The sequence below is a fragment of the Salminus brasiliensis genome, chromosome 11 (assembly GCF_030463535.1).
Source record: "Salminus brasiliensis chromosome 11, fSalBra1.hap2, whole genome shotgun sequence".
Taxonomy (NCBI): Eukaryota; Metazoa; Chordata; class Actinopteri; order Characiformes; family Bryconidae; genus Salminus; species Salminus brasiliensis.
The window spans coordinates 23137415-23164379 of NC_132888.1; the positions used below are offsets into that span (position 1 = coordinate 23137415).

Genomic DNA, 26965 nt, shown 5'->3' on the forward strand with positions numbered 1-26965 from the left:
ACACGTTGTTTTCTGATCAGATAGCCGCTTTTATTTATCTCAGTGCCTGGATGAGGGAGCCCGGTCTCGCTTTCCTTTGCTTTTGGTTTTTGTTTGGTAAGGGATGACGTTGCTGATTCCCTTCTTTAGCGGTTCTTCTCTGGCTGTTTTCCAGGGATCATTTACTCCTGTATTGGGGCCCACTGGCACAAGCCAGTCATAAGAGGAGGTTCCTGGGCCTTGGTGTCACATCTTAAGCAAATGGGTTATCAGCTTGTCCTTTCTAGACTCTTAAAAAGTGGGTTCTTTAAGGGTTTTGTCATAAAGGCTATGTAGAACTTGACAGCTCAAGGAACCATCTGCATCCACCTCCATCTCCAGAACCCTTTCTGCCTGGACTGTAGTCTCCCCAGTTGTTTCTGTAAAGGACTGTGAATTCTCGATATCACAGCTGAATGAAACGCTATTCAAACCACACCTGGAGTCTGATCTTACACTTTTCTGGCCACCTGCTTATCCAGTCTCTTCTGAAATCACTTTAACTGCATTCAGCCTCTTGAGCATCGGTACCGATGCTGGATGATTGGTTCCGCCAATTCAGCTCTGCCCAGGATATTAAATGGAACTCAATCCTTCCATCACAGCCCAGTGCTAGGAGCTTTATACCCCTCTAGCTGATGCCTGCCTTTAGGCATTGGGACCACGGCAGCTTGTATTTGGTTGTGGCCTCCAAAGCACACAGATGCCTCGGTAGTTAACAATTGTACAGAGCTCGTTTTATGGCTTTGCGCTCTGAAGCGCTTTGACTTGCTTATCTCGATGGCTGGGCTGGGCAAGCCCCAAGTAATGTCCATGTGCTATGTTAAATACATAGGGTGAGTTACAGTAATAATGAAATGCTGTGAAATTAGTTGAGCCTCAATTGTCCTTTTCTGTACAGACAGAAATTCAATGAGGAGTCTAGGAAATACTGAACCAGCTCACTCACAGAGTTCCTGTACTCTATTACAACAGTGACCTGTCGTGTTGCTTCACCTTCACCTGTCTGGCTCTGGGTTTATAGCTGTTGTTTTGCACAACTGATTGCGTTCTAAATTATCGTATTGTGCAACTAAAGCGAATGACCAGGGATGCTGACTTTACGCAGAGAGAAAACGGCAGCTGGATGCAGTGACTAAACATGCAGAACACAGGAATCTGAATGGTGGCTAAATCTGCTGTCCTTTGACTACCTTGTTTTGGATTTGAATGTCAATTTGACGTCACTTTGGTATGATTGCTGTTACAGCATGTAACATATTCCAGACGCAAGTGTACCGAAGGTCAGCCCAGTCGCAACAGTCAAAGGTCACTTCAAGTCATAAACAAAAGTCCATATTCGTTTGTGAAATCCGTCTTTGGGAATGGCTCTGGGTTGAAAATCCTTCGTTTTCTGCATCCTGGTCTTCTTGAGAAAGGTTGGAGATGTCGTCCAAACTAACCAAGGCTCTAAAAGAATGGGAGAGTTTGGAGAACGAGTTTCAGCAGATTCAAGTAAGTACATCCATTCACCTTTCTTATTAGAGACTGTAGCTCCATGGTTAGCTCTACAGACAGACACTACAGCCATTTCTCTTTTTAGAAACAATTTGTGCTAATCATCATCTAGCCAAGTGGCTCTCAAACTGGTCCTTGGGGTCCACTCTGAAGCTTTTTGCCCTGCATGTGTGTCATGTTTGATACAAAAGCTAAATTGCAGCTATATACAGCTCATATCTATATTAGCTCATCTGTGTGAAATGAACTCATGCAGATATGCATTCAAAGTGTGCATGATGTGTCATTTTACTTGAGCGCCCTACTTCCCTTGATTTTGCCCCATTCCTAAGTGTTGGAAGCTGAGACATGGACCATCTAGAGGGCCCTGAGAACTCAGTTTCAGTACCACCGTACCATTAAGCCCTTTATCAGGGATCGGTTTCTGAGTAGTACACCGTTATTCATTGGATGTTTTTGGCTGGTGGCCTGTTCTCAGCTTGCAGTGCCTGATACACATGAACATGGCACCACTATGTCAATGTTGCTGTTAAGAATGGGCCACCAGCCAAATAATAGCTGCTCAGTGCTGATCTTTTGGTAGTCCTTTTTTACTGATACATTGAGCAGCAACATATGGGCTTCAGTCATATACTGCAATAACGGTAAACCTACAAAGTGCACTAACAGCTGAATGGAAAGGTAAGCAAGCCTTTCACTAATAAAATATGGTCTGATTGTTATCCAAGTTACCTAGAATTAGAAACTTAGACAAACAAAATCTAAATAAAGTATTAACACACACACATAAACACATAGCCGTACTGTACGTGTCTCTTCTTGGTCACATTGAGTAAACACCCACAGTGCAGGCTAGAAAACGTAAGTGAACCCTTGATTTTAACAGCCTGTAGATCCCCTGTGTTTGCAAATAGTAACAGCTGTACTTTTCCAGCTTAATTTGTCCGTGTAACACATCTTCTGAGGTCTTTTAAAAGTTGATTGCATTGAGACATGGTTTACACCAATGACTGTAGCAACCATGGACGCCGTGGTACTGTTTTCTTTATGGTCTATAGCAATGATGCCAAAATGGTCCGCCATGTTGTCAAATTTGCAACCAAAGTCTGTGCAATTGAAACCATGGAGCCAGACTTGCTACTTACTTGGTAGACCAGCCCCCTTCTCCCAGACCAAGTGTGTGTCTTAGACCGCCTTCATTGAGCAGAGCGGATTTGGGTTTGTACAGTATAAGGAAAGTTTAAACTATATAAAAGTGCAGTTCAGGTAAGTTCCACTGCAATTCAGCTACTCCATGTAATGAATAGAAAGGGCATCATGCAGGTCCTCAATCACTTCATTCCTAATTGTAACCCAACCTTCTTATTATAAAGAAATGTACCAATATTAGCACAGGGAAAACTAAGTGTTGCAATTAAACACTGGATATGGAAAGACTGTTTAGTTCAGACATCTTTCATTATAACATATGAGGATGGGCAGAGCCACACATCATACTGCAACCAGCCAGCAGAGGCTTAGACCTGTGGTTGCTTCACTTTTCAGAGATGTTGCGCTGTCCATGTTTTCTACAGTCATTGGTTTACACCAACTTTTCTCTGATCACCTTGATTAAAACACCTTTTCATTAACACAGATGATCACTTACTTTTTCTAGCCTGCACTGTACACTGCATGTTTACTCAATGTAGACATAAGCAGTTCAACTGTTTGTGTATTAATACTTTCGTTTTATTGAGTCTATTGTCTAAAACTGTCTATAAGCATGACGTAGATAAACCACATTTTATTAGTAATCAATGCAAAAATCCAGGTACTTTCATATGGTTCACCTACTTTTTTTCATGAAACAGTATATGCTAGAAGTTTCTGATAAAATGGCCGATGAGTATGGGCCTCATTTTAAGAATAACATGCAGATGTTGTTTAGTAACATTGATGTTGTACATTTTGACATTTATTCATTCTCAGGAAACTCAGAGGCTTTACATGCAGAAGCTGGACGAAGTCTCCAAACTGCAGAACAACTTCACTGCCTCTATAGCTCACCACAGGAAGTATTTAAAGGACCTGTCTCAGTCTCTGAAGAAGTAAGGATACAAGGATTAGTTCAAATGTAACTCATGCTGTTAGCATGCTAGTATATGCCTTAGGCCTCTAGGCATCTCAGTGGAGGGTGGCTTGGTTCTTTTATGCTGCTTATAAATTTCCTAATCTTAATTTGTCTCTTGTTGACATACATATACATTCTTTCACACATCTGTTAGTTGAACTTAAGTTGTATAAATATGGACTGTCAGCAGTGTCAGGTCAGGGCTAGGTTTGTGTAATTGATTAGCAGAAGTTAAAGTTGATTTTGAATGAACTATATAAATTGACAAATGGACAAATGCATTGGAACACCTTAATTTTACACCTACAAGAGCTTTAATGACATCCCATTCTAAATCCATAGGCATTAATATGAAGTTTGAGCTAAAACACCTTCCACTATTTTTTCAAGAAAGTGTGTGTAGAGTGTGTCTAGAGGAATTCATCCAAAATAGCATTTTTGAGGATGTTGGATGAGAGTGTCTCCCACACCAAACTGGGGCACAGTCATGCTGGAAAAGAAAAGGGCCTTCCCCAAACTGCTTCCACAAAGTTGGAAGCATACAATTATCCAAAGTGTCTTGGTCTGTCTGCTAAGATTTCCGCATAGCATTATCCCTCCTCCACCAGGTGCTTGATTTTAGACACCTGTGGCAATGGCACTAAAAGAAGCACATGAATTCAGTGATTTTGAGATGTGTCCCAATACTTTTGTCTACATAGTGTACAATGCAGCTGGACCATGAAAATAAAGTGTTAGCTAAACTGGTAACTTTAACAATTACAGATGTAGCAAAGGACTTACGGAAGAGGAAGAGAAGCAGGTGGAGGAGATTAAGGGACACATCCAAGAGAGGCCCAACATTTTAGTCCAAATGGAATCATTTCTTCCCAAGAAAAATGGGTAACGTATAATCGCCAGCAATATTACAATGTGGTTCTCTGCATTCTCAATGTTCAGTGTCTTTCTTCTTCATTTCTTCTCTCCTAAAGGATATATCTCAGTCTGGTTCTCGGAAGTGTGAACGTCAACCTTCTAAGCAAGCAGTCGAAGTAAGAAGTGATCCTTCGTTCCTATGCATAGCCATCCATACATACTTACTGTCCACTTTATTACAAACACCCAACTTGTAGCTCCACCTTGCTGGTGTCCAGTTTGGTTCTCAGTTCTCTACTGAAAAACACCCATTAAACCTGGCAATTAAATCGACTGTGTTCCTGGAAAGCGTCTTAGCACAGAGTTAATTCCTAAAAGGTCGAACGAGCATCACACCGAACACTCTCTCTTACCATTAAGACAATGTTAGTACTAAGATGCTTTTGGGAAACTGGGCCTCGCTGAGTTAAATTGAGCTTCCTGTTCAAACCCAAATCTAACACACTTCATTTAGCTAATTACAGTAGTGATCTGAAGGTAGTAATCTGATTGGCTAGATTGGGGTTGGAGCTACAGTTTGTAAGAAAATACATCTCCAAGAGAAGGATTGGTGACCAGGACCACCTCAAGATCCGCTGGTGCCCTTTAGCATTAGATGTCATTGGTTGGTGGTTGGTGTGGAGCAACAGATAACACCACTACCTGCCACTGAGCTACTACACCATGTGGGAGACTGGGGTTCAATTCCCAGTCTGGGTGACTGCTGCACTACACCAATAAGAGGCCTTGGGCCAGACTCCTAACACTACATTGGCCCACCTCTGTAATACGAGTAACCTTGTAAGTCGCTCTGGATAAGAGCGTCAGCTAAATGCCATAAATGTCATTGATAATATTCATAATTCTATACAAAATATCTAAACTTAACAAATATTAGCTCCTCAGCTAACACCTTGTAAGCTAAGGCCAAAATCAGCTGAATAATTGAGTAATTAGACTGAATAATTTGGTGTGTAAATAGATTTCAAGCAAAGTTTCAACAAATATTATGTTGAAAAACAATTAAATTAATAAATAAATCATATTCAGTGTCCCTGGACATTGGGTGCCCCTGGGCAGTCACCCAGGTCACCCATATGGCAAATCCGGCTATGTTGGTGAGCACTGCTGTGGCCCATCTGTTGACGCACAGTCTGTGGCAGTCGTCCTCTAGTCCTCTCTCAGTGGTCACCTTCTGACCACAAAACAACTTTTGCCTGGATATCTGTGTGTGATGGACCACTTTCAGCCTTGCAGTGCCTGATACACACCAGCCATGCCAGGCTGTCCGCTCCAACCACCACTCAACCAGAAGTTAAACCACTGGATCTAGTTTAGTACTCCCAGCAACCGCACCTCGATCTCCTAGTAAATTCTGGATGTACAAGCAAAAACGTTGGGCCAGGGCGGTTCATCTCTTGTTTACAGGCGTGGTTTTCTAGACCCAGTTGTGAGAGATCTGAACTTTTTAGAATTGCAGATCTCCAGAACCAGAGATGCATGGTGCAGTGGTTTTCTACTTCAGTCCTGAAGACTCATTGTCCTGCAGAGTTCCAGATCTTCCCTGATGCACCTGATTCAGTGTATGAATAGCTTGGTAATTAGATGACAAGCTGAGTTAAGTATATCAGGACAATAAATACCTGATTCCCTGATGATCCCAGGACTGGAGTTGAAAAACACTGATCTAGTGGACCAGTATAAAAGGTGGACCTTGTTGTACAGAAGAATATAATATCCTTAAGGAACGTTTGGAGGTTCTTCAGTTTGAAACGGTGGAGGAACCTCAAGGAACTGCTTTCTTCTAAAAACCTTTCTTGAGGGTTCCTCAAAGCACCTTAAGAGGTACTAAAAGTTCCCCAAGGATCTTATACTTTTCACAGTGTAGGTGTTTGTAATAAAGTAAAGGGTAAGTGTGCATATGAATACAATACAACTAGGTGTGATAGATCATCTGAAAATGACTATGGACAGGATACACCAGACCAGAGACCCAATCCTACTCCAGTGCCATAGTCCACCTGCACTGCATATTGCTTGCATCTGAATAATACCATTAGCTGATGAAAGTCCTCCCTGAGTCTAATAAGACATGTAAGAGAAAAAAAAATGTGCAATGGGATTTCTGAATTACATCCCTTGCCACTAGGTGGCAGTATTACCCTTGTCAATTGGACCAAATGTCCAAGTCAAATTACAGAGAAGGCCTCATATTCAAATCTAGCCTCCTGTGGATTGTTTAATGAGCTTGGAGGAGAATGAACTATCGTCTGTCTTCTGTTGTCATTTCACTACAGGGCTGCCTACAAAGATGAATATGAGAAATTCAAGCTAGGTGTGACTGTGATTGCTGTTCTGCTGGCTTTCCTGTGTGAGTTTTTTGTCACCTACAGGTGAGACTGGATTCTTACAACATTCTCAGACAAACTCAGTTTCCCAGTTTAAACGCAGTAACTGCAGCCCTGCCTTGTTGCTTCTGCTTTGCGTTGTGTTTCAGATTTGTGGACGCACTCCTGAACTTCCTTTTGGTCTGGTACTACTGCACTTTAACAATCCGTGAGAGCGTTCTCATCAGTAATGGATCCAGGTCAGTTAGTGCTGGTAGACGTGTTTAGTGGATACTTAGCAGGTCACCTATCTGAATGCATAGGTCCAACCCTTTATTGTTGTTATTGAGTCCAACCCTATGACCTTCACAGGCCTGTCAGTGGGCCTGGACCTGAATTACTGATACTTGTGGAGATACTTCATGAATAATAGTACCTGGTAAATAATAAGTAGATATTCAATAATTAATATATACAGAATAATTAGTAGGTACTGAATAGTATTAAATAATTCATAGTAACTGAATAATTACTACTCATTGAATATATATTGGGTACAGAGCAGATTGCTGTTTATTTATTGAATAATTAGTAGATACTGAATGGTTAGTTTGTTGCCACTTCATAATCTTCATTTTCTGATGCTTTTTATTTACTTTTGGCATAATGTGAATCAGTTAAATCAAATTTGAGGATGAATGGACCAATAGAAATGCTTCAAAATGTATTTTACGGTATAATATTTTCATTTAAAGGTGTAATTTTGGAGATACAAAGTTTTATATTAAATGTAGGAGTTCACATAAAACTTTTGACCGGGGTCTAAGGCTTTTATATTGTTATTAAATCACACTAATGCGTTAAAACTGTGATTAAACAGGTTTATAAACAGATCCAGTCTGATGGCCTATTCTTTTCATTTCAGGATTAAGGGCTGGTGGGTAGTCCATCACTACATCTCAACTGTTCTATCGGGGATCATGCTGACTTGGTAAGTCATTAAAAAAAACTGTAATGCTTTAAATGACAAAGGACTGAATCTAGTGCAACAATAGTGCATCTACTAGAAGCGGCATTTTGCCCTTTTGACCTATTTCCATTGGGTCTGTATATCATCAATTAACAGTATTGGACATGTGTATACTCTTTTATGGCCTACAAGTCAGGGCTTTCTTCAGTAGTCAGCAAATGCCCTTATGCTTCAGGAATCAAACAATGTTAAACACCTGGCATCCACTTTATTAGAAAGAACTTAGCTTAGAAATAGTTGTCCATCATTCACAGTTTGTTCCCCATAACCCCGTCTATACATGGACACTTCATGCGTTTTGAGTATCAGAATTATACCTGGATAAGACCCAGCCACATAAAAACTCAAGTGTAAACACGCCCAAGATTCATTTAAACCAGATTCAAATCCGATCACTCAAACCATTTCAGGAGGCATTAAAGCCACATGTTATAGCCAAGATGAGTCTGGCAATCAAAACCCCTCCAGACTGATTAACTGACTAACTGGAGACACATTTGACTAGTGAGTGTAAACGCATGTGGCTAAAACCTTATCAGGATACAATCCAGATACAACTCATGTGTAAATGGGATCATAGACTTATTAGCACGATACGTTAGAATCCTAGACCTACCATAGACATGCTAGCACTTTAGCCCTGATCCAGTCATAGACATGCTAGCACTAGAGTCCCGATCCAGCCATAGATATGCTACCACTAGAGTCTCAAAACAGTCATAGACATGCTAGCACTATAGCCCCGATCCAGCCATAGACATGCTAGCACTATAGCCCCGATCCAGCCATAGACATGCTAGCCCTAGAGTCCCGATTCAGCCATAGATATGCTACCACTAGAGTCTCAAAACAGTCATAGACATGCTAGCACTATAGCCCCGATCCAGCCATAGACATGCTAGCACTATAGCCCCGATCCAGCCATAGACATGCTAGCACTATAGCCCCGATCCAGCCATAGATATGCTACCACTAGAGTCCCAAAACAGTCATAGACATGCTAGCACTATAGCCCCAAAACAGCCATAGACATGCTAGCACTATAGCCCCAATCCAGCCATAGACATGCTAGCACTATAGCCCCGATCCAGCCATAGACATGCTAGCACTATAGCCCCAATCCAGCCATAGACATGCTAGCACTATAGCCCCGATCCAGCCATAGACATGCTAGCACTATAGCCCCAATCCAGCCATAGACATGCTAGCACTATAGCCCCAAAACCGTCATACACATGCTAGCACTATAGCCCCGATCCAGCCATAGACATGCTAGCACTATAGCCCCAAAACAGCCATAGACATGCTAGCACTATAGCCCCAAAACAGCCATAGACATGCTAGCACTATAGCCCCAATCCAGCCATAGACATGCTAGCACTATAGCCCCGATCCAGCCATAGACATGCTAGCACTATAGCCCCAATCCAGCCATAGACATGCTAGCACTATAGCCCCAAAACAGCCATAGACATGCTAGCACTATAGCCCCAATCCAGCCATAGACATGCTAGCACTATAGCCCCAAAACCGTCATACACATGCTAGCACTATAGCCCTGATCCAGCCATAGACATACTAGCACTATAGCCCCAAAACAGCCATAGACATGCTAGCACTATAGCCCCAAAACAGCCATAGACATGCTAGCACTATAGCCCCAATCCAGCCATAGACATGCTAGCACTATAGCCCCGATCCAGCCATAGACATGCTAGCACTATAGCCCCAATCCAGCCATAGACATGCTAGCACTATAGCCCCAAAACCGTCATACACATGCTAGCACTATAGCCCTGATCCAGCCATAGACATACTAGCACTATAGCCCCAAAACAGCCATAGACATGCTAGCACTATAGCCCCAAAACAGCCATAGACATGCTAGCACTATAGCCCCGATTCAGCCATAGACATGCTAGCACTATAGCCCCGATTCAGCCATAGACATGCTAGCACTATAGCCCCGATCCAGCCATAGACATGCTAGCACTATAGCCCCGATTCAGCCATAGACATGCTAGCACTATAGCCCCGATTCAGCCATAGACATGCTAGCACTATAGCCCCGATCCAGCCATAGACATGCTAGCCCTAGAGTCCCGATTCAGCCATAGATATGCTACCACTAGAGTCTCAAAACAGTCATAGACATGCTAGCACTATAGCCCCAAAACAGCCATAGACATGCTAGCACTATAGCCCCGATCCAGCCATAGACATGCTAGCACTATAGCCCCGATCCAGCCATAGACATGCTAGCACTAGAGTCCCGATCCAGCCATAGATATGCTACCACTAGAGTCTCAAAACAGTCATAGACATGCTAGCACTATAGCCCCGATCCAGCCATAGACATGCTAGCACTATAGCCCCGATCCAGCCATAGACATGCTAGCACTAGAGTCCCGATCCAGCCATAGATATGCTACCACTAGAGTCTCAAAACAGTCATAGACATGCTAGCACTATAGCCCCGATCCAGCCATAGACATGCTAGCACTATAGCCCCGATCCAGCCATAGACATGCTAGCACTAGAGTCCCGATCCAGCCATAGATATGCTACCACTAGAGTCTCAAAACAGTCATAGACATGCTAGCACTATAGCCCCGATCCAGCCATAGACATGCTAGCACTATAGCCCCGATCCAGCCATAGACATGCTAGCACTATAGCCCTGATCCAGCCATAGACATGCTAGCACTAGAGTCCCAAAATAGCCATAGACAAGCTAGCACTATAGCCCCAAAACAGTCATAGACATGCTAGCACTATAGCCCCGATCCAGCCATAGACATGCTAGCACTATAGCCCCGATCCAGCCATAGACATGCTAGCACTATAGCCCTGATCCAGCCATAGACATGCTAGCACTAGAGTCCCAAAATAGCCATAGACAAGCTAGCACTATAGCCCCAAAACAGTCATAGACATGCTAGCACTATAGCCCCGATCCAGCCATAGACATGCTAGCACTATAGCCCCGATCCAGCCATAGACATGCTAGCACTATAGCCCTGATCCAGCCATAGACATGCTAGCACTAGAGTCCCAAAATAGCCATAGACAAGCTAGCACTATAGCCCCAAAACAGTCATAGACATGCTAGCACTATAGCCCCGATCCAGCCATAGACATGCTAGCACTATAGCCCCGATCCAGCCATAGACATGCTAGCACTAGAGTCCCAAAACAGCCATAGACATGCTAGCACTATAGCCCCAAAACAGCCATAGACATGCTAGCACTATAGCCCCAAAACAGCCATAGACATGCTAGCACTATAGCCCCGATCCAGCCATAGACATGCTAGCACTATAGCCCCAATCCAGCCATAGACATGCTAGCACTATAGCCCCGATTCAGCCATAGACATGCTAGCACTATAGCCCCGATTCAGCCATAGACATGCTAGCACTATAGCCCCGATCCAGCCATAGACATGCTAGCACTATAGCCCCAAAACCGTCATAGACATGCTAGCACTATAGCCCCAAAACAGCCATAGACATGCTAGCACTATAGCCCCGATCCAGCCATAGACATGCTAGCACTATAGCCCCGATTCAGCCATAGACATGCTAGCACTATAGCCCCGATTCAGCCATAGACATGCTAGCACTATAGCCCCGATCCAGCCATAGACATGCTAGCACTATAGCCCCGATTCAGCCATAGACATAGCACCATAGCTAGCATAGCCACTGAAGTGACCAGTTATAAACGGGGTATTAAAGTGGTCCCAAACCCCAAAATATCCAACCAAGAGTGGCTCAGAAATTAGCGTTGGTGATAGACTAATGGATGACCAACCAAAACATATGGGGTACAATCTCCGTACACCAGCAATGTGGACCTACAAGCTAGTTTTGCTAATAACACTGTCTTAAATGATCCATGACTTAGCAGATTACTACTGTAATTAGTTTGGTGCTCTAATTCCCATCTCACTCTCAGTCAGCACTCTTCAGCAAGGCTGAGCTGTTGAATTGCTGTGTAATGTTTCATGCCCTGCCTCAGGCCTGATGGTGAACTGTACCAGATGTTCAGGACCCAGTTTCTGGGTTATTGTCTGTATCAGGGTAAGTGGCAAGCAAATTCACAGCATCACGATCTTTGCATATTTGATGCTTGAAGCAATATTGAGAAATGCTGTTTGCCTCCTGTCCCTGCAGGCTTTGTACAGTTCCTTCAGTATTACTATCAGAGTGGATGCCTCTACAGGCTCAAAGCTCTTGGGGAAAGGCACAACCTGGACTTGACAGTGGGTAAGGGGAACCTATCAATGCTTTGGGCCAATGTAGCTAACACAGGACAGAAGCTTGTGGTTAGCAATTAAGACAATTGTCTTGGCCTGTCGACTACATCTGGGAACATGTGATTAATGCTTCCACTGGAATTAGCAGTTCACTCATACCATCATGTGCCCTTGTGGAAGCACATGTAGACTGTAGACATACTGGGAGCTGAAAGCTCACTGAGCTTTGTTTTGCAGAGGGATTTCAGTCATGGATGTGGCGAGGGCTGACATTTCTGCTGCCATTTCTGTTCTTTGGTCATGTGAGTATGTTTCTGTGTCCCTGATGTTTGTTGATCACAGCAAGTATTTGTCAAAGAAGAGCCTGATTATTGATTTCAAGATAAAGGGCCCACATCCTCTTCAGCAAACTACCACAGTTTAGCCTGCGTGTTCACACTGAAGTCATATGGAGTGTTTCAGCCTAGATTGCTTGTTCAGTGAGTCCTTTATATACTCCAAAGAGCCGAAACATTATGACCTCCTGTCTAATATGCTGTTGGCCCTCAAGGTCCATAAACCGATGCCATGTTAAGCCTTACGAGAACCCGCCATTCATATTTCAACCATTGTCTGGTCTCCTCAATTATAATATAATTATAATTATAATCCCTGATTTAGCTCTGTTTAGGCCGTGGTCACGGTTTCTTCTCTGAGGGATTTGACATCAAATTTGTGAGGTGTAAGCAACCCCTGGTTTGTGTGGCTGTACTATTGACTGTAGAAAGCCTCAAATAACCTCTAAAAAGTTTTAAAAAGGTGCACGTATTTGTCCCTGAGCAGTGTACACTGTACAGCGAAATGTGTCCTCCGCATTTAACCCATCTGGTAGTGAACACACACTCACACACACACATGTGTTAGGGGCAGTGAGTACACACACACACCCAGAGCGGTGGGCAGCCAACTCCAGCACCCGGGGAGCAGAGAGGGTAAAGGGCCTTGCTCAAGGACCCAACAGTGGCAACTTGCCGAGCCCGGGAATCGAACCCACAACCCTGTTATCGATATCCCGGCGCTCTAACCGCTAAGCCACCACTGCCCCCATAGGTCTAGCGCCTCTGCTGGCTGGTTGCAGTATGGTGTGTAGCTCCACCCATCCTTGTATGTTTCAATTTTTAAAATGTGACCCTAACCTTAACCTTCTTAAGTCTTAAGTAGGCGGGGTTACACTTAGGAATTAAATGATTGACAGCCTTGGCTGTAAAGGGCTATTTGCACCATTATGCTCTTGCCACATTTATTTTCTTGTCTGGACCAAGTCCAAATACCACTTATAAACATTACCTATTCATCTTTTAATCGTCACCTTCTCGCAGCATCAGCTGTAAACTCAATGAAGGCGGTCTGAGATACTTCGTCTGTGAGAACGAGGTGGGCCTACCAGAAGAGTAGGCGAGTCTGTCTCCACCTCTGGTCTCCATCGCACAGACGGTGGTTGCAAATTTGACAACATGGCGGCCAGTTCTGGCTTTGTTTCTATAGAACAGAAGGGAATGGAGCCACGCGATGCTCTACAGGGATATTTTGCCTGTTGTTCTTATTTCTCTCACTGTTGTCTTTCAGTCCTGGCAGCTTTTTAACAGCATTACCCTGTTCCGAATGGCCAGCCTTCCTCAGTGTAAAGAGTGGCAGGTGAGTGCAGCAGTACAGATCTTTGTATCCAGTCCAGGTCTCTTTATAATGCTAATTACGTCTCTGTTTTATTTACATACTCAGTAGAATAATGCTCCATATTCTCCATTGTACTCGTCATTGCCTGAACTGGAGAGGCCTTTGTTGATGGATGTATCTCGTCTGTTCTCAACCAGGTTTCCATGTGTGGGCTTTGCTTCCTGATTTTATTCACTGGCAACGTTCTGACTACGCTTGCAGTGGTCCGTCACAAGCAGAAAGACAAGAACCGGGAAAAGCACAACTGACGAGCTGCTGATTTAATGTCCGTATCTGCTGAACTGATGGCACAGCAATAGATGAGAGACTCCTTGCAAATAATATGGTAGACATTTTATTCCAAAATGATAAAAAAACTATTCAAATATAAGCTTTATGAAACGAAGCAATCATCTAAATCAGCAGATGTTTAACAGTAGCACAATGCAGGGAGTCCCAGTCCCAGTCCCAGTCCCGCGGTATACTCAGTGAATACACAGTGGTGGCTCAGAGGTTAGAGCACCAGGCTATTAATGACAAGGTTGTGGGTTTGACAGCTGGGCTCTGCAAGCTGCCACCGTTGGGCCCTTGAGCAAGACACTGGAGTGGAGTGAAGGCTGCCCACCACTCTGGTGCACATGTGAGGTCCTTTTCTCTTCGTCCTCGTTGTTGAACATCTGCTTATTTAGATGACCACACGTTCCCTCATCCATCACACCGGATTCAGCACATTACTAATAAAAGAGCTTCTCATGCTGGGTCAGGTGTGTTAGAGAGCAGTGGAAACATTGTGCAGAACATGGGGTCCCCCAGGACTGATTTTGGAAACCCGTACACAGCATGGCGGAAATACCGTTATGTGTGAGCGGAGTCTGCAGAAGCTCAGGTCCAGTTCATTACAAATAATGAAGTGATTCAAAGTCATTCAAAATAAAAGATTTTTCAATAAAAGTAATATTTAAAAACGAGACCCTCGCTCTCGCCTCTGTCCTAGTAGTAAGTGAACTGTCCATGCCCATGTGAGTGTGTGAGGTAATAGGTGAGTTTGGTACCCTACAATGAACTGGCTCTCTCTCCAGGGGGGAATTTCTATCCTATGATCCTAGGGAAGCTCCGGTCCCACCTCAAGTGGATATACCTAGTAGGAGTGGATATTAGGATGGATGAATTTACAGGTATTGCCAAAAATATTGGCACCCCTTCACTTCCTCCAGAACATGAACCACCATCAATTTCTGTCTTCCGTCCACGTCCAGGGAGGTTAGCTACAGTGCCCTTTAGGGTGTAAACTTCTTAATGACACTGTACACAGTGGACACATGAACATGAAGATCTCTGGAGATTGACTTTGAGCTCTGAGCCTTGAGATTGCCCATATTTTTTACAATGTTGGTTCTCACATCTTCTGACTGACAGAGTCAACTTTCCTCTATTTAAACGGCTTAAACATGCGATTTTTATATTTCTAGCACCTGTCCCTCTTATCCAATTATTTATTACAATTTTTAAAAAGTGCCAATCTTTTTGTTTAGTCCATTTTTACAGAAATGCATTTTAGACTATTTAATTTTTTTTTTTATAAAAAAATATTTTTTTAAAATTATTATATATTTAATTTAATTTTTAAATTATTATTATTATCTATTATTTTTTATTATTATCTGTTAAAATAAAACAATGTGTTTGCACTATTAAATGTATTTTTTAAATTTTTATTTTAATATGTAAAATTTAAGCTACTGAACAAAAAGTTGTGCTGAAGTTGGAGAAGTGTGTATCTGTTGAGGATGTGAGCTTCTTGGCAATTACACAGTCAAAAACATTACATTTGAATTTTACCGGGGGTGTCCAAACATTTGCACACGACTCTGTGTGTGTGTGTGTGTGTGTGTGTGTGTGTGTGTGTGTGTGTGTATGTGTGTAAAGCAGTTCAAAATTATAAAGCTCAGCCAGACGACCAAGTGAAACAGCGCAGTCTGGCTGTGTTCTAATTAGAGCAAAGTACGGAAGGGTGCTTGTAATTAGGGAACGTGGCTTTTAGTTAAAACAAGTAACGAAGGGGAGTTAGTGAAGTAAGGGGACTTATATTGGGACGCGACCTCGTCCCATAAGTCCACCATCACAAACAACATGGCAGCGTCCTTCAGTGTGCATTTCTGAACTTAGCGAGCGGTCTGCACTGCACGCCCCGGCCTGGACAGTGGTCAGTGTGATGACGGACGTCTGACAGAGTTGTGTTTTTAACCCTTGCTCACAATTTCAGCACTTCCTCCCTTCACCTCCGACATGGCAGGTGAGCGCGTTTGGAGCTTGTACGCTGGAGACGTTGTGCTGTTAGCTCTCATGCTAACTAGCTAGCGACACTTCGTACACTGTTCCTAAGCTAACACGGCAGACAGTGTATTAAGCGCTAGTGTATTAAAGCAGATTTAGAGGTATTGGTATCGGAATGTCAGCTGCCACCAGTGAAGTGTGTTAAATATTGTATTAATGAGGACATGTGAGCGTTAATGCTCGTCTTGCCGCCAATATAGCTAGCTAGCCTCTCTTAGCAGTGTGGGTCACTCAGTCCGCTCACTGCAGCTCACTAGTACTAGCTACGTCTACATCTGCACGTTTGCTGTTAATGCTGTTATTATTAGTATTTATTACAAATGAATGGTCTTTGTAAAAAAAAAAAAAAAAAAAAAAAAAGGGCTTTCTCTCATCTGTTTAGCTTAGCCAGGTTAGCTAATTCTACCAGGCTGCCCAAACCTGTGCATTTCACTGTACTGCAAAGGACAATAACTGGACTTCTGTTAGCATCACTTAGCTGTTATTCCCAAAAGGCAGCAATAATATAAAGTTAAAGATGACATGCTTTAATAGTTTAAGTAAGATTATTATTATCCCCCCCCCCCCAACCTTTCAAAATAACAATGAAAAAAAATGTCCAGAAGCAACAGTTACTCTTTGCATGGTCACTAGTTAGTAACAAGCTTTGGGTAACTGTCCTGCCCTGTCCTGTCCTGCCCTGTCCTGTCCTGTCCTGTCCTGCCCTGTCCTGCCCTGTCCTGTCCTGCCCTGTCCTGCAGAAGGCTTCTAGTTCTGTGAGATAATTCTTAAGCTGGTATTTCGTGCACTTCTCTTTTTTGCATGGGTCTAGGCCTGTCCTGGGGCAGTGGTGGCTCAGCGGTTAGAGCACCGGGTTATCGATAACAGGGTTGTGGGTTCGATTCCCGGGCTCGGCAAGCTGCCACTGTTGGGCCCTTGAGCAAGGCCCTTTACCCTCTCTGTTCCCCGGGCGCTGGAGTTGGTTGCCCACCGCTCTGGGTGTGTGTGTACTCACTGCCCCTAACACATGTGAGTGTGAGTGTGTGTGTGTGAGTGTGTGTGTGTGAGTGTGTGTGTGTGAGTGTGTGTTCACTACCAGATTAGTTAAATGCGGAGGACACATTTTGCAAATACAAATACATGCACCATAGATTTTCAGTCATGTTTAGGTCGGTGGGGCCGTGAAGGCCGTGACACAACCCTTCCTTCCTTCCTTTTTTCTGTGGTGTGTTTAGGCTGGTGTGTTTAGGCTGGTCATCCTGCTGTAGATGCCATCCTCTTTTCATCTTCAGCTCTTGTGATTTAGTTGAATCCCTTCTTCCCTAGACCGGGAAAGGGTTTCTTGTGCCACTGGCTGCAACACAAGTCCAAAGCATGATCGATGCACCTCCATGCTAAACAGTTGGAGAGGTGTTCTTTTCATGATATTTAAACACTTTTTTTTTTTTTTTTTTTTGCAATACACAATATTTATCACTGTGATTATTCATGTAATCACAGGCTAAAAACCTCACAGATTCTTTTCTGTACTGAATACAGTGCTTTTTATTGAACATCTGCTGCTCTTCATCTAATTAAACCAGTGTAATGAAACCTGCAGCTGATCCGTGTTTATTAAGCACTGACAGTATCTTTTGATATGCTTAGAAAAGCATGTTATCATGAGAAGAAAATTGATCACAATATGGTAAAATATCGTCATATTGACCAGCTCTGCTCTACCAGCTGAACACTTTTGCTCATTGTGTTCAGAAACGCATGTAGGTTTGTTTAGACATTCCTTTGGAAACTTCGGACACTGAATTTTAGAGTGAGGATGCAGGAGTCTGTGCATAGTAGAACAGTGCACCGCCACTCTGCTAAATCTTCCTGAAGGTCTTTTGCAGGCAAATGTTGGGTTTTTAGCAAACCTACCAAAGGTTCTACTACTTGGTTTTACTCAGCTTTCTGGATTTGAAATTTCTTAATTGATTGATCAATTAAGTGATTAATTGATTGATATTCAGAGTGCTAGGCTGCAGATTGTTGGGACATTTATAAACCAACAATAATAATGCACAAATATTTGCTTGAAAATGGTAAAAGGAAATGTTTCATATTTAACTGTATGCCTTTTGAAGATCCATTCATTGTTTACTTAGTAAAGTATTCACAAGAACCAGAGATCTTGAACACGGATGCCCGAAAATGTGCACGTCGTGCAGTATTTTCACACCCAAAGTTACCAATTCTAAATGTTATTATTTTTTTAGGGTCAGTCTGTTATGGAAATATTACAGTGGCTTTTGTAACCTAGGAAAATGTAATGATTTTGAAGAGGTTTGAATGCTTTCTTTTTTTTCAATGTTCAAAAAAACATGTCAACTTATTTTTTTCTGGTAATAATATTGTGCAGGGGCGATGGACAGTGCTTGGAGTTACGCTGAAGGCTGGCTTTGGACGGTGTGGCAGAGCCGGCTGTATGTGTACACGGCTGCAGCTGTTCTTTTGGGACTATGGCTGACTGTGAACATGACCCTGAAAAAGGTAGGACACTTCCCCACAATAAAATCTGCTTTCACGTGTCTCGTTGATTGTATGGGCTGCAGGAGTTTCGCATAGGAGGCTGAAAAGAGTAATTTCATTTTAAAGTCTTCATATCCTAGTATGATGATGATGATGACGATGGTGTTGTTATATTATAATCATAAATTTTTTTAAACAGAAAAAAGCGGCTAATGCTGTAAGCCCTCAGCGTGGCAAGCCTGAGAAAAAGAAGGTCCTGGAAAAAGAAAAAGTTGTCCATGTTGAAGGTGTAAGGATCTTTTATGGGTCACAGACTGCAACGGCAAAGGTTTGTGTTCATGATAATCAAGTATATCTAAAAATCGAATATAAAAAAAAAAAATCCTATATGCTTTCTATGTGTATGGAAAAATATACAATATTTCGACAATTTTAACCAATATACAACCTCTTGGAAATTGTTTTTTATAGAACATTGTAAAAGCTGTTCAGTACAGCACCAAAAAGGCGATAGCGGTGGCCAATTTGACAAATTTTAATTATTGTGATACACAATCCGCTTTTCAAAGCATATCAAAAATATTGTCTCGGTATGGGAGAGAGTTTGAATATAGTTTTTTAAATGGGTATAGTGATGAATATTGTTCCAGCAAATCAAATAACACTATATTGAACCCTTTTTACTTAGACTGTACTTGAATTATGTGATCAGTGCAACCCCTGTAGATACTTTGTCCTATGTGAGCTGCAGTATATAAGAGCAGCTGAGGCACTCTGTCAGTAAATTAGTGGAAATTACTGATGAGCAAAATGGGAAAAGGCTAGATGTTGATGATCTAAGGCTCGAACACTTGAATACTTCTGCCCAGGGGTTTGCCAGAGAGCTTGCTGAAGATGTCTGTGCTGCTGGATTCCAGTCCGAGGTGATTGACATGAAAGATTATGATCCAGATGACAGATTGTCAGATGAGGTGGGTTCTCCTTTTTCCTTTTAAGATTCTTTACTCTCTTTTACTCTTTTCATCAGATCTCTTTTTATGACCGTATTGGTCAGAGCAGCCTAGGGTTTTTTTTTTTCTTCCTTTCTTCTTCTTTTAAGAATTTAGTATTTCTCTAACTTCAGTTGTGTCAGAGCCTGCCCTGATCTCACATCGGTCTGCAAGGAAACGACACTTCAGATGGGTTTTAGGTTGGCGGCTTCCTTTTTGATTCTGTATTCATGCTTGAAGAATGCTAATCACTCCAGTCTAGTACTGCTGCTCAGGTTTCTCACACTGGAGACGGTGACACTCAAATCCTCTTCCATTGGAAAAGCAGCCAGGAAAGTTGTGAAGTTGTGCCAAGGGCAGTGCTTGGTTTTGATCTTTGCCCTGAGTCGGGGTTATGTTATAACCACGATTAGAGTCTGTACTGATTTTATTCTGCAGACCTCAGTGCAGTCCAAGTGGGCTATCTGGGCATAAAAGGGAGGATTTTGGGAAGTGCTCCAATTTGCTTTTATATTATATTTTATTTATATATATTTAAATTGTTTGTATGTATTATTGTTATTTTATTTGACAAGATTTATCACGTTTTAGAAGGTCTTTGCAGTACAATTGTGCATAAAGCTGAAGCCAAACAGATTGTAAATGTTGCAATTAGTGCTTCTTCAAATCCCACCAAAGATTTTTAATGGGGTTCAGGTTAGGCGACTGTGATGTCCACACCAGAATCCTCCGAATCCTTTGCCGTTTGACTGGGATAATTGTCCTTTTGTCACCGTCTTTGGACATCATGTCCTGCGTTTGGTTTGTTTAGACAAAATCAGTTTTAAAAATGCCTGAGACCCAACTGCTCAGGAAGCACACCCTTAAGCCCCCTACACAGGCTTCTCACAATACCTTTCTGGAATTTTAGCCCATTTCAAGTTTGTGTTCTGGCTTTGCCCTGGTGCAGACTTTAGTCTGTTTTGGAGTAGTGGCTTCTTTCTTGCACGGCAGCCTTTCAGGCTTTGGCGATGTAGCACTCTCAATAGTGGATGTAGACACTTTGGTAGCTGATGCTTCCAGGTTCTCCATCTGTTGCTTTGTTGTTGTCTTTGGTTTCATTTGAACCTTTCAGTCCAAAATGTATTCGGCCCTGGGACGCTCCGGGTGCTTTCTTCCTGAACCGTGAAGTGTTTGTGTTGTTCCAGGCTGCTTACATTTGCATAAAATTGTTTGTACTGTTGCTTTTGGTACCCTTTTTAGTTGTGTGGAGTGGAAATCAGTTTTGTGGAGGTCACATGTATGTATTTATTTTATTTATTTATTTATGCATGCTGAGGTTTAGAATTTTCCCTTTGTGCCATGAGCTTTCAAGTCACAGACTCCAAAGTAGGATCCTAGGTACATTATTAACCCCTAATGTGGCAGTTAGCCACCCAGAGAATTAAAAATGACCTCTAGTGAAAGCAAAGATGCTCTTAATTGACTGACCTTAATTGGCAAAAATTCTACCTTTAGCCTAGCTGTGTATTAAATGTTTTTATTTTTTTTATTTAAACCATCCTTTCTAACTGGCATCTGACAGCAAGAACATTTTTATAGTGTTTTAAGTGTTTAAGTCTTACAAGTTTATTCTTTTGGATTTAATCTTCTTGAATCTTTTTCCATTCAAATTTTTATTTACTTTTATTTACTTTTTATTACGTTTATTTACGTTTCATTGCTCAGTCCTTATTTTAAAAGCTCTTGGTCTTGATTGAAGGTCTTCAAAGTATCTGTGTGACTAGTAATTATTTAGTTGTCAGAAATGTATGATCACTTGCAAAGTGATGAAAGCAGTCTTAGTCATAATCTGTCTGGAGTTTTAAAGCTGTGTCGTATATAAAAAAAAAAAAAAATGAAAAATTGTGTTTTTTTTAAAGATAATATTAGTGCCTAAGAAACATTATTCTGTGGCTTATGTATTCTCCTCAGGCTTCAGTAATCAATCATTCTTCAACACTCTGTGCCCGTGTGGAGCGCTGTTTACTGTCAGCAAGGAAATTGCATTCTACTATGGCAGCAAACATGGAAATTAGCCTTTAGTCTACAGGATGTGTTGTAGATTCATGATGGGGAAATGTTGACGGATGCCCATGGCCTTCCAATACTTAATGCCTAGTGTATCGATCCTCCTTGCTTACAATCAGTCAGAGTATGTGGGGCAGAATGCAAAAGGTTTACCTGGACTTGCACTACTACTTCTACACTTGACACTTCTACTGAGTCAGGTGAAAAGTTCATGAAGCTAGTGAGCTGGCTCTGCATGCTGCTATCATGTATTAACGGTAGTGTTTGTATTAATTAGTTCATTAGGTTGTTTAAGCAGTGCATGTTACAACCAACATTGTCTGATAGAAGACCTAAATAATATATTGGTAGCAGGTTAGAAAGCCATGCCCAGCTCAAAACCATGTTTTCTTTTCCTCTCCAGTGCACAAGCAAAATGATTTGTGTGTTTCTTGTGGCCACATACACTGATGGGAAGCCCACTGAGAATGCAGAGTGGTTCTGTAAATGGCTCGAAGAGGCATCCACAGACTTCCGTTATGGCAAAACCTACCTAAAAGGAATGAGATACGCAGTCTTTGGGCTCGGGAACTCTGAGTATGTTGGCCATTACAATACGGTAAGAGCTCTCCCACTTTCCAGCACTGTATGTTGTAAAAGTGTCAGTGGTGACTTTATTGGTCTATTCAGTAATAAACTTTCTTTGCTTAGAACTTGCATGTCCAGTGCATAGCTGCTCCCAAGGTCTTTAAATTGCCCAGTTTCTTACTCCAAGTCAGCAGCTACACCAGCTACATTCTGATGCCTGAAAAAAGTTTGATTAAAACAGTCCCAGCAGCTGTAATTTGATCAGTAAATTCAAATCCTATTGACTGTGTTTTTCGGCAGGTGGGCAAAAATGTGGACAAGTGGCTGTGGGCTCTCAGTGCCTCTCGGATCTTGAGCCGCGGAGAGGGCGACTGCAACGTGGTAAAAAGCCGCAACGGCAGCGTGCAAGCCGATTTCCAGGCCTGGAAGGCCAAGTTCCTGACCCGCCTGCAGGCCCTGGCCAGGGGTGAGAAGAAGGCGTGCAGCGGCAAGTGCAAGAAAAGCTCCTGCAAGAATAAGAAGAAGCACCAGCAGGAAGCAGAGGGCGACCACCTGTCTCCAGAGAAGCACAGCTCAGAGGTAAGCTGAGGAACGGTGGGGGTTTCTGAGGCATTTTAATGATGTTAAGAACCTTTTTTTTTTAAAGTTTAGAATGTGTTCATAAGAAGTCCCAGATTGTCTACTGTATGTTTTTGAAGCAAAGTAATATGAAAACATTTCTTAAACACAATTTTATGCCTTTGCTTTCTCACTACAGCCACCTTCTGGTACCACTTAGCTGTTCTCTCATGACTCTAATTTATGTGTTAAGATATGGGTGCTTTTGTGTCATAGAGATATTGATAGTGTAGTTCCCTTCCTAAGCCTAAAACTAGAGTTGCACTGATACCGTATCGGTGCTGATACTGGCACTTGCACACAGTATCGGTATTGGCAATAGAGCACCGATACTGTGATGCCCTACGTTGCATATTTTATGAAACCAATCGCGTAAGAGCCATTCATAAACAGTTATTACCGTTAAACAGACATTTAATGGAACTTTTACATTATAGCATTTTCTTTCCATGTGGTGTCTTTCTGAAACCAATAAATGAGTTGCAGCAGCTTGTTTAAAGGCCACGCACTAAAGTTTAGAACCTTTTTGGTCAAGCTTAGCTGCTGTGTTCGTGTTTCTGCATTGTGGCAATTTTAATTTTTCCATAGCTCTGAAGCTTTTCAAATGTGCAGCTCCTCCACCAGTAAACACTGTTCTTTCGAGCTTATTAGATCCTATTTGGGACCAGATATAAACAAGCACAACCTATAAAAAGTTGAACACTATAATTATCCAGTATTTAAGTCAGAGTTGGTATCGGTATTCTGTACTCAGTATCGGCAGATACTTGAAAATCTGGCATCTGTATGGGAAAGGAAAGTGGTTTTGGTGCAGCCCTGCCTAAAACTAAGCTTGTAGCTGTGTCTGAGAGTTTGTGGTCAGATAAGGCTGTTTTTATTTAGTAGTTTAGTAGTTACACCCAATTTATAAGTTTAAAAGGCATAATATAGACTTGGACCTGTGCGCCACTCTAAAGTCAAGCATGGCCCTAATTTACCCAGTTTGTCTGCACACTCGCATCACCTCTATAACTAGAAACCTCACTGTTCAGCCTATTTTTAGGTGACCTTAGCAAACAACACATCGCAGTCATGGAAGCAAGAAGAAAGCATATTAGGCTGGTAAAGTTGTAGGCATGCTGATGATGTACACATTTTTGTTTATGCATTATAAGTACTAAGGAAATTAGGTCATTCTTAGAATTCTGGTCAGTTCGGACTATTGTCCTACTTTGTGAAGCTTGATAACATCAGGTCCATCACCTGTATCCATAGATCTTCATAAAAATTGAGTCATACTCTGAGAAATGTGGACTCTGATTCACTCAGTATATGTTACAGGTACAATATCTGGATGTTATTGCTAATTCTGAAAGACGTGTGTATGTACGTGTGTGTGTGTGTATGTATGTATATATGTATGTGTGTGTGTGTGTGTGTGTGTGTGTGTGTATATATATATATATATATATATATATAAATATAAATAAATTATAATTGTGTCTGTGTGTGTACTGAAAACCTTGGTCAGTACAGATCTATGAGGTAAAAGTGGGTGCTGTCTTTGATGTTGCAGGAGCTGTTTGAGTCTAGCAGTGATTCAGAGTCTGCAGGCGAAGAGGAGAAGGCTCATGGCTCGGTCATCGACATGGAAGATCTCGGAAACGTCATGAACCACATGAAGAAAGCCAAGGTATGATCTGTGCTTTTCCGCAGCAACAAAAAAGCAGAGAGTTTATTGTGAACCAAGAAATATGGAGTCGTTCGCCGATAGAAACCAAGTAAACTATGACCAAAAAAAAGTTATCACTGATAAATAACAACAGGGCAAATTTACTGTATTAATTCATTATCTGTTTAGTTTGCTTAAATAGTCTTCATGGCACATACTGTTAATGCTAGCTAGCCAGTGAAATTCCAGCAAGCAGCTTTTTGGCTTTCGGTTGTATGGTAGATTTTAGGTTAAATGTAGGTGTCCATTATTGGGAGGTCAGTAGTGGTGTAGCTGATTAGAATTGGTCTGTAATCCATACGGGAACGCACAGGAACCACAGATTAACTGCCCAGGTTTAATAATAATAATTTAATAGTGTGGAATACACTATTTAACTTTATTTTTTATGAACTGTCATGAAAGCCCAATTACGCAGTTTCAAATTTGAAACGACAGATTCAGGAAGTGAAAAAAGACAGAGAGAGGAGAGAAAGGTAGATTAAACTAGGTAACGTTGAGGGGTTTTACCAGTTAAATAGAACATTTGCTATGTAATGTAAAGCCTGTCGCGTAGCGGAAATGTCACGTTGCGTTCAAATATTTGAAGGCATGTTCAAAGGCCGCAGGAAGCCACAGTATATCACACGTGCCTTGTAATTTACATGGAGAAAGGCAGCCAAATGCTAAGGTCAGGTTACCTCAGCTAATTGGTCTCCTAGCCCTATTTTTCAGGTAGAAACGAGTCATTTCACAATGGGTGAAAGATGCCGTATGTGTAAATAGATCTGAATAAATAGTTTACAGAGCTTGAACACTGCCATTTCTTGTCAGCAGAGGCGCTGCCAGGGATCTTTAGGCCCCATGAAAAGAAATTACTCTTAACAATTCTGCTAAAATACTCAATTCATATATATTTTAGTGCTCCTATCAGTCACAGTCCCTTAGAATCATCCTAACTACGTCACCACCCCACATACGTCACACCATGCTTCAGATTTTTTCACACTGGTTTCAACTACATTGATTAAAATCAAGCACATTATTAATTGTGGTTTTTAAATAAAAAATGCTCTCTGTAATGCTTTGTTGCACAAGCTCAGATTGCAGTGCACTACAGGCAGCATTGAGGTGATATTGTGGGCTTCTGTTGTTTCAGTGCTCTGTATTGAAAGAAATTGCTCGTGGCACAGGCAGAAGAGCGGAAGATGGTTTAATTCGGTGTTTAATCAATTATACAATATTACTTCAGTATTTCTGATTCTAAATATACAATATTGTACATGACCTAATACTGACTATCTAGTCGGACTGCTAGAAAATCTTTCTTGTGTGGTCCTGGAAGCAGGGCTGTTTTTTTTTTATTTTTTTATTTTTTATTTTTTTTTATTATTATTTCTCCCGCCACACCTGTGCCTTTCTGCGGACCACTGGTTGCATCTATTGCTCCTTTGAGTTAAGTTATTTATTTATTTATTTATTATCAGAAGAACTTGCCAGTTTTGAAATGTGCATAAGCAGTGTTACTCAGCCAGTAGATTAACCAATTATTTTAATGGTGGCTAATCTCAGTCTTACTGCACACCAGACTTTTGACATAGCAGCTTTCTCTCATCCAAAAGTGGCTCTTTTGTCCATCCAGCCCCGTGAACTAGTGTCCCTGTAGGGAGGGAGCGAAGGAGCGATGGCCGGGGAGAGTGAGCGGCTCCATTGAAGGAGACTGAGTGGCAGATGGTTTGCTACAGTAGACAGCAGCTCCAGCAGGCGCTGGGAGGATTTACGTAACCGTGAACTGTGATCACTGACGCCCACTCTGCAGGCCTGTGTGGAGGAGTGATTCATGAGAGAGAGCAGAGAGAGCGCAGAGAGAGATCTCCCTGTACACACACACACACACACTCTTACTCACACGCACTGAGAGACAGAAGTACAGGCATCTCCCTTCAGTTCAGCATGAATGTTTGATCTGCAGTACAGGAGCACAATGAGCAATTAAACTGCTACAAGTGATGCTTTGAATATTTTCAGTTGGCTGTGTCTGTCTTAATCCTGCCTGCCAGATCCACTGAACAGAAACTACCAGGTAATTTGTGTTGACAGTGACCCGAGATCCGGACACACGTTTTCAATGGAAAGTCTTTCTTTTTTTTGCATTTCTCTCACCTAGGGATATACAGTTTGGTGAAACATTTTTAGATACATACAGCACATAATCTCACCATACATGAAGGCACTTTTTATAATGTATGATAAACTGCCATGAGATTTTTAGATCCATCGTTGCATTTGCTTGAGGTTGTTATGAAAAGTCAGTAGCCGTAGAAGTAGTGTTATATACTTATGTAGTGCAATGTGTAGAAAAAAGTAAATGTGTGTATAAGACAACAAAAAACGAGCAACTA

General features: G+C 41.9%; 2 protein-coding genes across 3 annotated transcripts in view; both read left to right on the forward strand.

Moving 5' to 3' along the window:
• Positions 1-1443: 1443 nt before the first annotated feature.
• On the forward strand, positions 1444-14101 carry tmem120ab (transmembrane protein 120Ab). Its single transcript, XM_072691247.1, has 12 exons — positions 1444-1512; positions 3487-3605; positions 4394-4510; positions 4600-4659; positions 6820-6915; positions 7020-7109; positions 7775-7840; positions 11903-11964; positions 12058-12150; positions 12378-12442; positions 13746-13814; positions 13991-14101. Exons 1-12 carry the CDS (start codon positions 1444-1446, stop codon positions 14099-14101), a joined length of 1017 nt encoding a protein of 338 aa, XP_072547348.1.
• A 1848-nt stretch (positions 14102-15949) lies between these two features.
• Positions 15950-26965, forward strand: part of tyw1 (tRNA-yW synthesizing protein 1 homolog (S. cerevisiae)) — a 91130-nt gene continuing 80114 nt past the window's right edge. For both annotated transcript variants that reach the window (XM_072691248.1, XM_072691249.1), the window contains exons 1-7: positions 15950-16125; positions 18541-18671; positions 18850-18978; positions 19520-19621; positions 22092-22286; positions 22556-22834; positions 24429-24545. In XM_072691248.1, the coding sequence (XP_072547349.1) occupies positions 16119-16125; positions 18541-18671; positions 18850-18978; positions 19520-19621; positions 22092-22286; positions 22556-22834; positions 24429-24545 (960 nt within the window). In that variant the 5' untranslated portion in view covers positions 15950-16118. The remainder of the gene's footprint in view (positions 16126-18540; positions 18672-18849; positions 18979-19519; positions 19622-22091; positions 22287-22555; positions 22835-24428; positions 24546-26965) is intronic.